We start from the raw sequence: 14,511 nt of genomic DNA, 5'->3' as shown, positions 1-14,511 counted from the left end.
AGTTAAGTTTATTCAAGTATAACATTTCTCCTGGATAGTTTACTCTATTTTAAGATAATGGAATTTTAACATCATTCTGTTAAATAGTAGTAGTACATTTCAAATATACTGTCAGCTTGATTCTCCCTTTCAAATTCCGTAGGATCTGTAAGCTATCTATGCTGGGCCAAGTTGAGTATACAGCAAATTTCCTGAACATTAAATGAAATGTGCTACTTGCCTCCCAAAGTTTCTTTACTTTGATTTCAGGCACTTTAGTCATTTAATGAGGTAGAAATTTCACTCTGATTTCTTCATTACACACTTTCTTCGCTATTCACACCATAAAATGTGTTGATCTTAAAACGTCTACCATCTAAATATTCCAAGTGGAAATATTAGTTGTAATTTACACTAGCATCCACAATTTGTTTCAATTTTTTATGCATTTATCTTGAATTTCATATATTTACTCAAATAACAGGAAAGCTAGGAGAAATTTAAGAGCAAATTTGTTACTGCTATTTCACTACACTCATTCATGTTGAAGACCTTATTCTTTGTTACTGTCCCAAACAAGAGTTATTAGACTTGTGTAAAATGCTTTAAGATGGTCAGCTACAGTTACAATATAAATTGGAAACTCTGATTCTCATACAAATATATGATAGGCTTAGCCATTAAGATGAATAGTAATGGGCTATAACAATAATAGTACTTTGGAATGTTTTAGAGCTTCTCTTCTGGTGAAGTAAAATTCTGTAATATGTAATGGACCTCACTATATTACTCTAATGTTAGAAGATATAAATATTAAGATTTCAATTTTACAGGGGGAAATACAAGGAAAAATTTACGGGACTTTTCACACACATATAGCCAATTTAGTATAGACAAAGAAGCAAAATTAGCCATCTTTCTTGAGTATAATAAAAGTATTTTTTCCTCACAAAGTGAGATTAGTTTCCATTATCTCACAGATTTTTAAAATAACTTGACCTACATACAGAACACATCTTAACACATATTTAATTTGCTATGCTAACTTAGCCACATAAATTAATATTTTCTAGTATAAGCAACGTTCCCCAAATAATTATCATAATTTTTTCATATTTGTCTGTGTGACATCTCCAAGAATTGAGAATGATAATCACTGTTATCAATGATAGTCAATGTCAATGCATCACGTCCACTAGAAACTGATTCAATTAAAAACTTTAAGAAATTAAGAAAAATCACTAATTGCAATCTGTGTAATAAGAAGGAAAACAAAACATAAGGTCATTTTCATATAACTCAACAGTGATAGGAGAAGCTTAAAAAAATAAAAGGAGAAAAATTACACTATCTAAACTTTTTCCAGTGGAGACAGCAATGGGAAAAAAAAGTTACACATTTGAAAAAGCAACATTATTCTGTCATATACTTCCTAGTCCCTGAATTTGAAACATTTTTGTTGCCTATTTTTCTTTGATTTTCTTTGCAAAGTTAAAGTAGTTAACCTGAGAAAATATTATTTCTAAATTTTAGAAATATGGCCAATATGTAAAAACATGTATAGCAAAAATAAATCGTCATTGTAACAACTGGCCTTTGAACAGATAGGAAAATTTCTGCTTATTATTTCCTCCATGTCATGTTAAATGCCTACTCTGAGAGGAGAGGGGAAATGTGCTTTCTTTGTGCTTCTCCCTTGCTTTATCACACAAAGGATCATTCCTTGTAGCCTCCCCACCCCCTCACAAAATGAAAGAGAGAAATAGGATAGAAGAAGAGAAAGTGAAAAAACAATATTTACTGAATGACAGCTATGTACATTTACAATGTATTCTATATGTCTTATTTCATTGCTATTTTAAACTAATGATGCTTTTATTTTTACCATTCTACAGATAATCAAAGTAGGTGTTAAGGATGTCGACTAACTTACACACCGACCCTTAACTAATGTGAAACCAAAATGCACTCAGGAAAGAATCCTAGCTACAATGATCGAAATCATTAGACACTATTACTTATTTCTCACAAAAGTACTTGAATTAGCTGAAGACATGATGTGCTAGAAACTATGAGGAATCAGAATTTTAGGCAAACTTTGATAGATGAATCAAAACATTCTGATGATGAGTTTGGATCTCAGAGACCATCTGAGTGTACAGAGAAGGGTTATGGTTAAAAGAAATAAGTCACCCAGAATTTAAAATAGAATTATTAGATTTTTTTTTGGTCAGTTTTCCAAAAATAATTATGTCCAGAGAGGAAATATAACTCAGAAACTCAGGGGAAATAATTCTATTCCTGGCTACATCATAATGTATGTATGCAGCTAGGCAGGCCACTGAATCTCTCAAAATTTCAATTTCTTTCATCTGTGCTAGTTTTTCACAAAAATAATTTTATAAGCAAAAAGTATTTATTACCTACCCAGTAGATTATGTATAATTTTGTTTTCTATTATAAACACATTTCTCCAAAAAATGCTCTTAATTTTCCCTTATGAAATGTTTTTAAGTTGAAATAAAAATGTATTTATGATTCCACTGACAGCAAAATCAAATACCCTCAAACTCTGCTATGCACATGTTGAATAATAATAAACAAACATACACTTAAAGATGTGTCACTTCATTACAACTCATGGGGGAAAGATAGATTTTCCATTTGATATATCAACCTTGACCTTCTTTTTCACATTATACAAAAAAACCAAAACAAAAAAACAGACAAACAAACAAAAAAAAAACAGGCTACTAGTAGAAATATTAGCAAGGCATTTTCATGAAAACATATAGCACTAATGAGAAAGAAAAAGACTGGGAAGTAGACTTAAGTAAAAGTAAGAAGCTCATCATTAGGAGAGTGAAAAGAAGAACTGAAGTCTATGAGAAAATATTTATAATACATATATTCAATAACTTGTATCACAATTCGTGAACCTATATCAGAAAAAAAGTACCCACCCCTGCAAGTCTATAAGAAAAAACTGACAGCTCAAGAAAAATAGACAATTTGAACATAATTAACAAAAGAGAATGTTGAAATGACCAACAAGCCTCCAGAAAAAGTGCTCAACATCATTAGTTATTGGTGAAATGCAAATAAACTACAATAAGATATCACCACACCATATAAGAATGATTACAATGACAAAGACTGACAATACTAAGTGTGATACGGATGTGGAGTAACTGGAACGCTCTTACACTACTAGCATGACTATAAATCTGCACAACCCTACTGAAACGTTTTGGTTATATTTACTAGATCTAAACATGACCCAACAATTCTGCTCCAAGATACAACCAAGAAAAACATATGTATACACCCACCAAAATATATATAGGATATTCATGCAGTGTTATTTTTAATTGTCAACAGCAAAAAAAAAAAAAAAAAAAAGACCCAAATGCCCACCAACCATAAAATGAATAAACTGTGGTATATTCATGTGATAGGATATGACACAGCAATGAAAAAGATCAAACAGCTATACACAACATGAATCTCATAGATTTCATTTCAGTCGAAATAAGCTAGATACAAAACAGTGCATAACACACTATTACATTTAAATAAAGTTCAAAAACAGGTAAGACTGATCTATGATGGCAGAGTTCAGAATACTTACAAGCTTTAGGAAAGAGTACTCAGTAAAAGGAGGTTTGAGGGAGCCTCTGGGGTTCTGAAATGGGCTACATGTTCTAGTTTATGGTTACCATATAGATTTACATATAAACATTTATCCAGCTACACTACCCATTTAGGGGCTACAGTGTTAAATGTTGCTTGTATGTTATATCTCAACAAACATAAAGGAAATTTTAAAAATCAAATAAAAAGAATGTCTCTTAAACTTTCATTTCTCTTCTTTTTAAAGTCAGTATAAAGCACTGATTGGCATGGAGGGGGGCAAAAAAACCTAAACTGTTTCCTCATATCAACAATTAAATAATACGATTAACTTAATTCAAACCAATTCATGTTGAAAGCAAAAGTTCACTGGCATAGCTTTAATATTTATAATTTAACAGAATAGTCTAAACAGAGTCAATTAAATTAGCGTCTGGATTAAATTATCCAGGATGGTTACAGGACAATTACATATTCTGAAATGAGCTCAGAGCTCTCTTTCAGAGATAGATACATAGAACAATTCCTGAAATATTTATGAAGAAGAAATGTTTTTAAATTTTTAGAGTCTCCTACCATAAATGAATATATCCAATGGAATAAAATATATTTATGCCTTGAAACAGTAGCATTAAGTAACATCTTCATAGGCTAAAGGAGCTAATCTAGGTTTTAAAAGTATCCACAATTACTTGGAGCAGGACCTTCTTGTATTTGTAGATTCTGTTTCTTCTTCATTCATTTCTTCATGCTTTTCTTTGCCCCTGAATAGCTTTCTTATTCTTGACTGACCTGCTGTACTAAAAACACAGCCCTTTTAAATAACCTGAATGCCAGGACTCAGAAAAGTCCTTTAACTCTGAGCAAATACAAACTTTGTTTTGCAATGAGTACCTTTTAAACCGTCTGAATACTCACTTTTTAAAGTCCTAGAAACTGTTCAGGTAAAGTGGCCACTGTTATGAAGTTTTGGCTATACTTGAAAGACACATATCCAGTATCACAACCTCCTAATAAAATGCATGTTTGGTTTATATAATATTCTTAAGGTCACTCATCTACAGTTGTGAATAATTCTTGCTAAAAGGTTATACCACAGACTATCTAAATATTTTTTCCCCACTGGATCTTTTTCCATTCTGCTAAATTTTTATTCACTCACCTTTCTAACTTTGTATCTAAAATGCCATAAATCACTTTTAGTCTAAATATGAGAATAGTGTTCTCTAAAATTGCTAACGGTTAACAAAGATGCAGCTGACAGTACCTACTGGCAAGCATGAAGGACAAGTGAGCATACCAATAACGAAGTTGGCCTTGGAGGCTGACTGCCCATACTGTTGCTCAATGTACTTGGGTTTATAGGTTACCATTCCAAATAAAGAGTTGAACTGAACAGTGCTCGCACACAAATATAACAAGTACAGTGGATTTCCAAAAATATTCTTTAGTGATGGAAGAAAATCTGTAAGACAAAAGTAACATGGAGAAATTAAAGTCAGTGTAACACCTGGCAGAAGACACAGCCTTGGCAGCAGGGCATAGACGGCCGAGCCCCACTGTCACAGCGATCAGGAACACGTACAGTGTGGGGCACACACACACTATGGGTTTTAAACACTGGCTCAAGTCAAGACTGAGATCTGTCAGGTTCACATCGAGACATAGGCACTCGCTTCTACAGGCATATAGTTTAGATTACAGTTAGAGGTATAAGTCAGATAGGACTAGATTCCTCTAACTGATATGGGTAAAAGGAAAGAGGGACGAGAATACTCCCTCACTCCAGAGCTGAAAGTCATTGGCAGGACATTAAGAACTTCAGTTTTCTGGTCCCTATTCTTCAAACTTGGGTCATGGTCACAGAGAAAGAAATATGCAAGTTACCTCCACTGAATTCAATGAACTTTAGTGTAAGAAATGAGCTTTGGCATTCCCCCTTCTTACTATTACGCAGCCACATAGTTTGAAATGTGAAGATTTTCCGTAAATGTAAATATTGCTTGCTGGGCCCAACTGAGAAGAACCAATCTTCCTCATGGCCAGCCACCCTTTTCCATGTGGAAGGAATTCATTCTAACATGTCTAGCCTTTTGCCCCACACCACACTCATTCCTTTGATCACTGGGGGGAAACGTGCACTGACACATGTTTGTCAAATGGCTGAACCTCATCTGTTAAGAAGCCACAAGCTATGAAGATTCACTCTCTTCTGTCCACCCGGACTGATGTGAAGCCGCAAACCCAGATGGGGGCAACTGCAAGGTTTAACCTGAAGCAGTATAAGGGTGGGAATGTCAACAAGAAATATTACCAAAACTTTGGGTCATGTTCTTTAATCCACTCTCCAGTAATAAAGCTGACTTTGTAATCTTCAATTCTGCTTCCTGGACAGTTTCTCAATTTTTCTGAACAAATGATGGGGAGAGAGGGATATTATATATAGATCCCGTATAGAGTGTCAATGGAAAACTGAAAGGGCTTCAAAATCAAGCAGAATCTGGCTCACCTCTTGCCATTTCCATTATTTTTGACTTTTCTCCATGGGGTGTTTGGTAGTCTGTGCGATCATCCATAATAAATTTGGATTTCTCAGAGGAAGAATTGGAATCCTCTCTACTTCGGGGTCTAGGTAGACTCTTTGGTAAACACCAGAAAGGCACAGCTGCAAGAAGACTTACAATTCCTGCTATTAGATAACCCAGCCACCAGGCACCTACCCACTGAGGATCCTTGGGAGTAATCATTATGTGATCTGAAAGAGAGAGAGGATAGCTAAATAGCATGTACAGCAAAGCTGGTGTGTTGAAATCAGCCTCTTTAAAAAAAAAATCCTAGTGTTAGCTCTATCACATCATAAAATACCTAATAATTCATGCAGGATAACTTTCTAGTCTGAACATTATCATCATCTTGCTTTTTGAAGGGAACAAGGTGTTTCTGGGACATGATGCTTTTCTTCTTTTGTTCCTTAGATTTGAAATATAGATTCTAAATACTGCAAGAGTGGTCTCTACTCTGCCCTGAGGTTCTGCATAAGAACGCTTGAGCCCATGGCAGGAGGAAAGAAACATGTGAGGGAGAATTCTGAGGACTCAAAATCTGCCAGCCACCCCACATCAGCACCACTTTCACCTGGTTCACAAATTGAATGTCTAAGATCTTACTAAAAAAAAGAGCTAAATCCTACACCTTCTGGTCAAAATCTGGTCTAAACCACTCAGAATGTTATTTATTAAATGATGGTTAATAATACTTCAGAGCTATTCAAGGTCTGAAGCAAGAATTGTATATGTAAATAAAATGTCAATATCTTAATCATTATAAAAACTTTATTTTTGACACCATTTTTTATTTGACTAGAAGCTAAGTATTGATGAATGAAATCAAGCGTTTTTTTCTTTTCTATATAAAGAACCCATAAAGCATATAACTGGTCTACCTCCATTGTGCCCTATGAGAACAACAAAATAAATACATGTCCTTTGACAACTAGGCTCAATTGACACTACACCATACTTGGTAAAACATTCACACTAGTTCTCTGCATCTTCATTGCTTCCCCTGAACAATTTCCCTCTGTACCACTCATCACACCTATGCTTTCTTATCTGTACCAATTTCCATGACAGGATTTTAACGAACTCAAGGAATTCATCTACTATCTTGTTCACTGTTTTGTGGTAGAACAGCACCTAAGATAGATATAAAACTAAGGTTAATGAATAAATGAATGAATAAATAAAAATTGTGGAATTCATCTTGAAGTTTATTTGCTAAAAAAAGGAAAATTAGTGCAAGAGTTTTGCATTTAATTTTAACACACAATGATTTCAAAAAGCAATTTCAGAATTTTTAAAAATGCAACTTATTTTCTTGCTTTTAACCGATTTCTTGAACTTCTTTAAAAAGAAAGAAAAATAAGGGTGACTGGGTGGCTCAATCAGGTAAGCATCTGACTTTGGCTCAGGTCATGATCTTGCAGTCCGTGGGTTCAAGCCCCATGTCAGGCTCTGTGCTGACAACTCAGAGCCTGGAGCCTGCTTCGGATTCTGTGTCTCCCTCTCTCTCTGCCCCTCCCCTACTTGTACTCTGTCCCAATCTCTCTCTCACAAGTAAATGAACATTAAAAAAGTTTTAAAAAAATAAAGAAAAGTAATGCCCATTTCTAGGAGGTACATCTCATAAGGAAAGAAACAAATTAATACTTATGGAAAGATGAGTTCTGACATTTATTCCCTCCATAACTACTCTCTCAGGGGGTAAGGTAGTCCCACTCTAATATGCTTCCACCTGAAAATGATTTGTAAAGAATGAATTTTGGTTGCCGAAAGACTTTCAATTCTCGGTCTTCCTGGCAAGTCTACAAAATACATGATCAATCGATGTGACTGTCATGTTGATACACCTGAACCAACAAGAGCCAACGAGAAGCCACAGTTTTGAGTCTTAACTATGCTGGAATGTGTTTGAACTGGCAAACCAGAAGTGAAAAAGGATACATCTGAATAACAAACCATAGGTCGTCCGGTTCTAATCACTGCCTATTTTTCATATTTCATTTATTAATGTATGTGGTGATTATATCAACCACAAATTTTCAGTGGATTATTTTCATTCTAGGAAAGATTATAATCCTGTCATTTTATAAAAAGGGACTCTGATACTTTTTACACCATCTGCATTTAAAAAATTGCAGTAACTACGATAAATAAATAAACAAAAATAAACTTCCTTACCTAGGTTTACGAAGCCAATGTCAACATACAGTTTGGCACATAATGAGCCTAGCAGGAAGCCAAAGATTGGTCCTATAATTGCAACCGTCTGCACACACCCTGCACCAAAAAAAGGGGGGGGGGCATTTCTCTGCTTTTGTAAATTAATACATTTTTAAACAAGAAATATGAGTGAAATCCAGTGAGTAGCTAAAAATATTTCATCAACTCTTCACTTAAGAGTGCTTAATTTGTCAATTTTTTCAACCTTATTGAATCAGGAAATAAGTCCTTCTCAGCTTTGAAAGAAGAACGAACACTTGGAAGGCTTTAATTACTTCTTAGTAAAGAAGGGACACCAAGACTCTGAAGAAGTTAACTTCCCCCAAATGGAGCAAACTTTACTCGTTAGGATTAGATTTCCCCCACTGATAAAAAATCAGAATTATACTATTTTGACAGTCTTTCAAAACTTTTTTGTGGCTAAGCATAAGAGTCATTTTGACATTAAACTTCATTTCTTCCACCTTAGTGAAGAAGTGCATGTGTTCAGAGAGTCTGTGTGAGAGTAGTAACTATGCATATCCCTGGATGCAGCCAGCAAGTGGAGCTAGACCTGGGAGGGCAGGAAGGTGCTCTTTGGAGCAACCATGACCAGCCTAGGCAGCTGTAACAGGAAAGTGGAGCAGACTGTATAAATGACATCATTTCTGGTTACCAGAAACATAACTCTTCCTTGCAAAGTATCTACTATATGCCTTTCATTTCACCACAGAGCTTGATACACGCATATCCCTGATGATTAATTTAAATTGATAGGAGGAGTAAATGGCAGTTACAGATCCTTTTCAGAAGAGAAGACAGGGTGAACAGAATGAACAGGAAGGGGACACCTTGATACATGCCTGCATCTCTTGGCTTGCAATCTTTCCTCTAGTCTCCAGAGTCATTGCCTAGCAACTTCTACTCTAGTTTCTGATTTATGCTGGAGTTTTCCATTAGAGCAGGTAACCTGTTTTTAATTACAGCCTGCCAGACTGTAATCAGAGCTCTCTGGAGTTCTGTGTGCATAGTCAGCAAAGAACTATACTGTGGAGCTAGCCATAGCCCCTCCCAATGAATTTCAGTCCTGTCCTTCTGTCCCTTGAAGGCCAGGCCCTCAAAGATCAGAACCCCAAAAAAACCAAGACTGGTGTGTGAAATAGAGAAAAAATTAGTTTCTAAGACATAAGAGGCACTCAGTCAATACTGCTTAGATGTATCTGGACTTGGAGTTTGGTTTTGCTATATTTTGTTTTGTGTGTGTGTGATTTTAGCTGCTGGTCTATCCAGTGGGGCCTGTTCCAGACATGGGTTCGTGTCAGGCCTTGCTCTCATACTTTCTGTTTTTCTTTATCCATTCATACCTCCTACTGATAACTCAGAATTCCTTGCAGGCTATCCCTCGTAGGAAAAAAAGATGCTTTAAATAATCAGGGCTTTTATCTTAGAAAGCAATTTCTAGGGCTCTGAAGACAAAATTATATATATATATATATACACACACACACACACACACATATAGATATATACACACACATATAGATACACACACACACACACACACACACACACATATATATATATATATATATATATATATATATATATATATATATGATACCTAAATGCTTCAGTGGCACAGTTAACCCAATAAAAAAAAAACCTATGAAATCTGAAGTCCATGAAGATACTTGTACAAAGTCATACATGATTGCAGTTGATCTTATAGTTATTTTCTTTTAATCTAATGTTCTTTCCCTAACGTGACAGGTCCTTCTAATGCAAGCTTCTTTATCATCCAAATCCTCAGTGTGGACCTCAGATATGTGTGAACCTCAATATAGGAACTGGATATGAAGTGTCAAACTCTATTGCACACTCTATTCCACTCAGTTTGGAATAGAGTTGAGAAAACCAGATATGCTGCTTCCCAAGAAGATTAATGGGGTAGGCATTACCAATATAGAAAGCAGAATTGTCTTCACTGGCAAAATCATCAAGGTAGGCAATGCCTAGAGGCTGAATAGGAGTTTCCCCAATTCCACGAAGAAGGTTCCCCAGGAAAACATAAACCCACATGGAAGAGCTGGCATCAATTTCACATTCTTAAAAGGAAAGCAAACAAGAGAAGTGAAATTAGATCAGTATCAAAGTTAAATACTTATTTTGCATTTCTACAAGCTGTCCTAAAATTGGATTAGGATGTAAAAATGAAATTTTCAACAGACTTAATTTGATAGGAGTCTAAGCAAGACTGGAAAATATTTTCTCCTCAATATTTTAGGCAATATAAATCCCCCAGAGGTTTTGAAAAAAGGACTCTTTTGTTTCTTGTTTCTGATGCCTTGTTTCTTATTTTCTCTTCTCTTTTTATTTTATATTTATACTGCGTACTTTGAATTCCTATGCTCCAATAACATTCACTATCCTGTCTTGGAAAAAAGACAAAATTTTGAACAAAGGCATTTCTCGCCTTAATCTTTAAACTTTTCTATTTTTCAACAGAAATCCCTTGTAATTTTATTGCTGATCAAGTTTTATCTGAAATTTAAATTTTTATATGGACAGCATTACAATTGTTTGTTAGTGAATAACCATTTTTAGGGATCAGGTTTAGGAAACAAAGTCACATAAAAATTTAAAACTCTATATACTTTAGTAGTATAACTATTCCAACAAAAAGAACCTTTTGGCAGTATTCTTAGACATTCAAAGCTAACTATTTTAAAATGCTTTTATAGAAGTCATGTCTTGATATAATCATGTAAAGCTGGAGAATTATCCCCACATCACAAGTGAAATATATTTTGAAGAGTTTGATCACTTTAATAAAAGTGATAATGTTATCTATCTCTGACAATCACCACTTGTGAGTGCTCCCTTTCTGCCAGGCACTGGGCTAAGTGGTTTGCAGGCATTTTTAAATTATTTCCTCCTAATAATCATATGAGGTAGGAGTTATTTACACTTATTAGTATCCCTTAAGTAAAATTTGAAGGTAAAATATAGGTTATTTGGAACTGGGATGAATCCTTTTGGGTAGATGAATCAGACTGCGTAACAGACAAGACTATTGTGTAGTCATGTTCCTTCTAATTCTGCCTCTTCTAGAAATGTAGCCAAGCGACCAAGCATTTTTCACTTATCTTTTCTAGATTTCCATTTCACTCCCCAAAATATAATGGGAATTCCTTTTCCAAAAAATTGATTCTAATGTCAATTCTACCCCTGACATTTGTGTGATCCCAAGATCACACAAGGGTAGGGAAATCTTGTAGACAGGTGAAGATAGCTTAGATCTGTGTTTTCCAATATGGTAACTACACAACACATGTGGCTACTGAATAGTAAATTAATTAAAGTTACATAAAAGTAAAAATTCAGTCCTCAGTCACACTAGCTATATTACAGAAGTCAACAGTCACATGTGCTGGTGGCTGCTGTATTAGACAGCATAGATATAGAACATTTCCACTGTTGCAGAGTTTTTTTGGACATCTCAGCTCTCCAGTGTAGTGGGAATGGGGGTTGTAGGTGGAGCATTTTTGACAAGAGTCCTATTATCACCCTACTATAATTTTTAGGATAAACTTTGTGTCCACTATATCTGATGTTTATACAGATCTATGACTTTAAGGGAGCAGGACCTCATTTAAAGCAAAGAAAAAGATTGTGGGTCTTATGCTGTATACCTGTCTAAAACCTGTCTCTACATTAAAAACATTTTTAAAGTTTATTTATTTATTTATCTATCTATTTATTTATTTGTTTATTATTTATTTATTTATTTATTTATTTATTTATTTATTTAGAGAGAAAGGGGATGGAGAGGGAGGATCCCAAGCAGGCTCTGTGCTATCACTGCAAAGCCTAACCTGGGGCTCGATCCCATGACCATGAGATCATGACCTGAACGGAGATCAAGAGTTGGATGCTTAACTGACTGAGATACCCAGGCGTCCCACATTAAAAAAATTTAATTCCCACCTCTAGATGCTATGTTTCTCTTCTTAACACTAAAGGTTTAAATATTTCGTGATTAGCTGTATTGCCATCTACATCCTATCTTTCCTGTCAAAAACAAAATATCTTCAATAACTGTACATTATGTGGAAGTGAAAGTCCAAACCCTCCTTTCACACTCTTCTCTTCTTCCAGGGGGCTTTTCTTCTTCTTTTCATACAGCAGGATGGGGTACACTTGTTACATGTTCACATCTTCCCTCCCTCCCTGCCTCATATCTCTATTAATCCTCTGGCCCTTCCCTTCATCCAGACCTCTGGAGTTCATTGCTCAGGAAAAAAGGCATCTCAAAAGAAAGCACTGATGATGATATTAGGGGAAAGAAAAGGTTTTATGGTATAGATAAAAGATTTGCATGACTAGCAGGTATAGAAAAGAGGAGCTTCCACACTGCCTATACAGCAATCTGTAGGCTAGGAGCAGGGAGTGGGGTGGGAGTGGTGAGGAGGAAGTGTCGAGCATGTCAATGCTCAAGGGCAGTGGAGACAGGGCATTTGAGCTCATCCCGGAGACATAGCAAACACCTCAGGGGAGATTTGTGGATTCTCTAGCAGGAAGAACCTGGGCCACCATGGTAGAGCCAGGAAGGTAGCAAAACCCAAAAGACAAGATGGCTACATATGTAGAACAGTGTGGCTAAGTGTCCTGCTTTTGGCTCCTCAAAAACTTTCTAAGAGATGATTTCCATGTTCCCAAGGGTGCTCACACAAAGCATTGCTATGCAATGTGCATCAGCCATATGGAATTCTAGACATCCTGACAAAATTCCTTGCATCCTGTGTTGTGTGGAAAACAATTATTCCCAAGTTTCCAAGACTGTCTCATCTGCATCAGGAAGAGCTTCTGTGCTAAAAAAGGACATAAAGGTAGACATGGGATGGCCCTAAAGTGACATGTATGACCAAATATTGTGGCCAGAGGGATTTTAAATACCTAAGTTGACAAGGGACCAATAACACCAAGAGGCCCCTCCCACAACTTCCCTCTTTGCTATTATGTAAGCTCCCTAGAATATAAGCAACCCCTGGGGAAAAAGGTAAGGTTAGGGACAAATTGAATGAGATTCAATTTATCCCATTCTGATGGAAAGGGGCTGAACACAGAAGTTAAATTGAGATCTGGGGAAGAATATATTTCTTTCATATCTGAACACTGGACTGAGATTAATATGTGTTAAACTAGTTTTATCCTAATTCATGGCCCACCTTATTTGGAACCATGGGAAGCTTTTCCCAGTCACCAGCAATTAATGCTTTTTCCATATTTTCTTCAGATCTCATCATATACTGCTTTATATTCTAGGAATTTTTATGGCACTATAGTATCTCAATTTAAGTAGTAAAGCTTTTAAGAGAAAAACATCACATAAATTTTTTGCCCATACTAAAGCAATATAAAGTCTTTATAAAAAGCTATCTTAGTCAAGTAAACAAAATCATCTTACCATCACTTCTTTTGGATTGTGATTTTTCTATAATTGAGATAGGTAATTGATTGTCTGACTCCAGGAGACATGGAGAGATGCTCAGAGTAGAATTAGAGAAAGGAGAATACTTTTCATATCTGTACCTGTAAAAAAGAATGTTTTCTTCACTACAGACTCATTTAACATCATACTAAAAATATTAAATGTACACTACATGACTTACTATGGAACCTGTTTGAGTTTGCAACTACCCTTGAGTCTTAATCACTAAACCAAACCAGCATTTAAGAGCAGATGTCCTGAAGAGATAACCACAAAGTCTCATTTACAGGTATTACACCATATCTCAACCAGTTAGTGTAGTAAAAGAAAATAAAAGTAAGAATTATTCATAAGGGTTCATTTTAATGTAAAAATAATGACTATAAATCACCTATTCCCCTGGTGAAAAAATATCCAATGTTTGATAAAATCATGACTATCTCCAAGTCAGAGGAAAAGCAATAATTTAAAAACTATGGTATTGCATGCTATATTTAGAGTTGTAAATTTAGTAGAACAACTGCATTGCTGATTCTAGAGAATCGATAATGATGTGTGGGTTTTTTTTTTAACTTTTTAAATTCCAGGGGCACCTGAGAGGCTCAGTCAGTTGAGCGTCCAACTTTGGCTCAGGTCATGATCTCGTGG

At 35.4% G+C, this 14,511-nt stretch overlaps 1 protein-coding gene across 1 annotated transcript in view; it reads right to left on the bottom strand.

Moving 5' to 3' along the window:
- SLCO1C1 (solute carrier organic anion transporter family member 1C1) overlaps positions 1 to 14,511 on the bottom strand; it is an 86,755-nt gene that overhangs the window by 27,711 nt on the left and 44,533 nt on the right. Inside the window, exons 5-9 of the mRNA XM_043563133.1 lie at positions 13,840 to 13,964; positions 10,331 to 10,477; positions 8,352 to 8,450; positions 6,122 to 6,367; positions 4,913 to 5,077 (exon numbers count right to left, since the gene is read on the bottom strand). Coding sequence (XP_043419068.1) covers positions 4,913 to 5,077; positions 6,122 to 6,367; positions 8,352 to 8,450; positions 10,331 to 10,477; positions 13,840 to 13,964 — 782 coding nt within the window. The remainder of the gene's footprint in view (positions 1 to 4,912; positions 5,078 to 6,121; positions 6,368 to 8,351; positions 8,451 to 10,330; positions 10,478 to 13,839; positions 13,965 to 14,511) is intronic.

Source organism: Prionailurus bengalensis, chromosome B4, assembly GCF_016509475.1.
Source record: "Prionailurus bengalensis isolate Pbe53 chromosome B4, Fcat_Pben_1.1_paternal_pri, whole genome shotgun sequence".
NCBI classification, from domain to species: Eukaryota; Metazoa; Chordata; class Mammalia; order Carnivora; family Felidae; genus Prionailurus; species Prionailurus bengalensis.
This window is presented reverse-complemented; position numbering and strand designations above follow the sequence as displayed.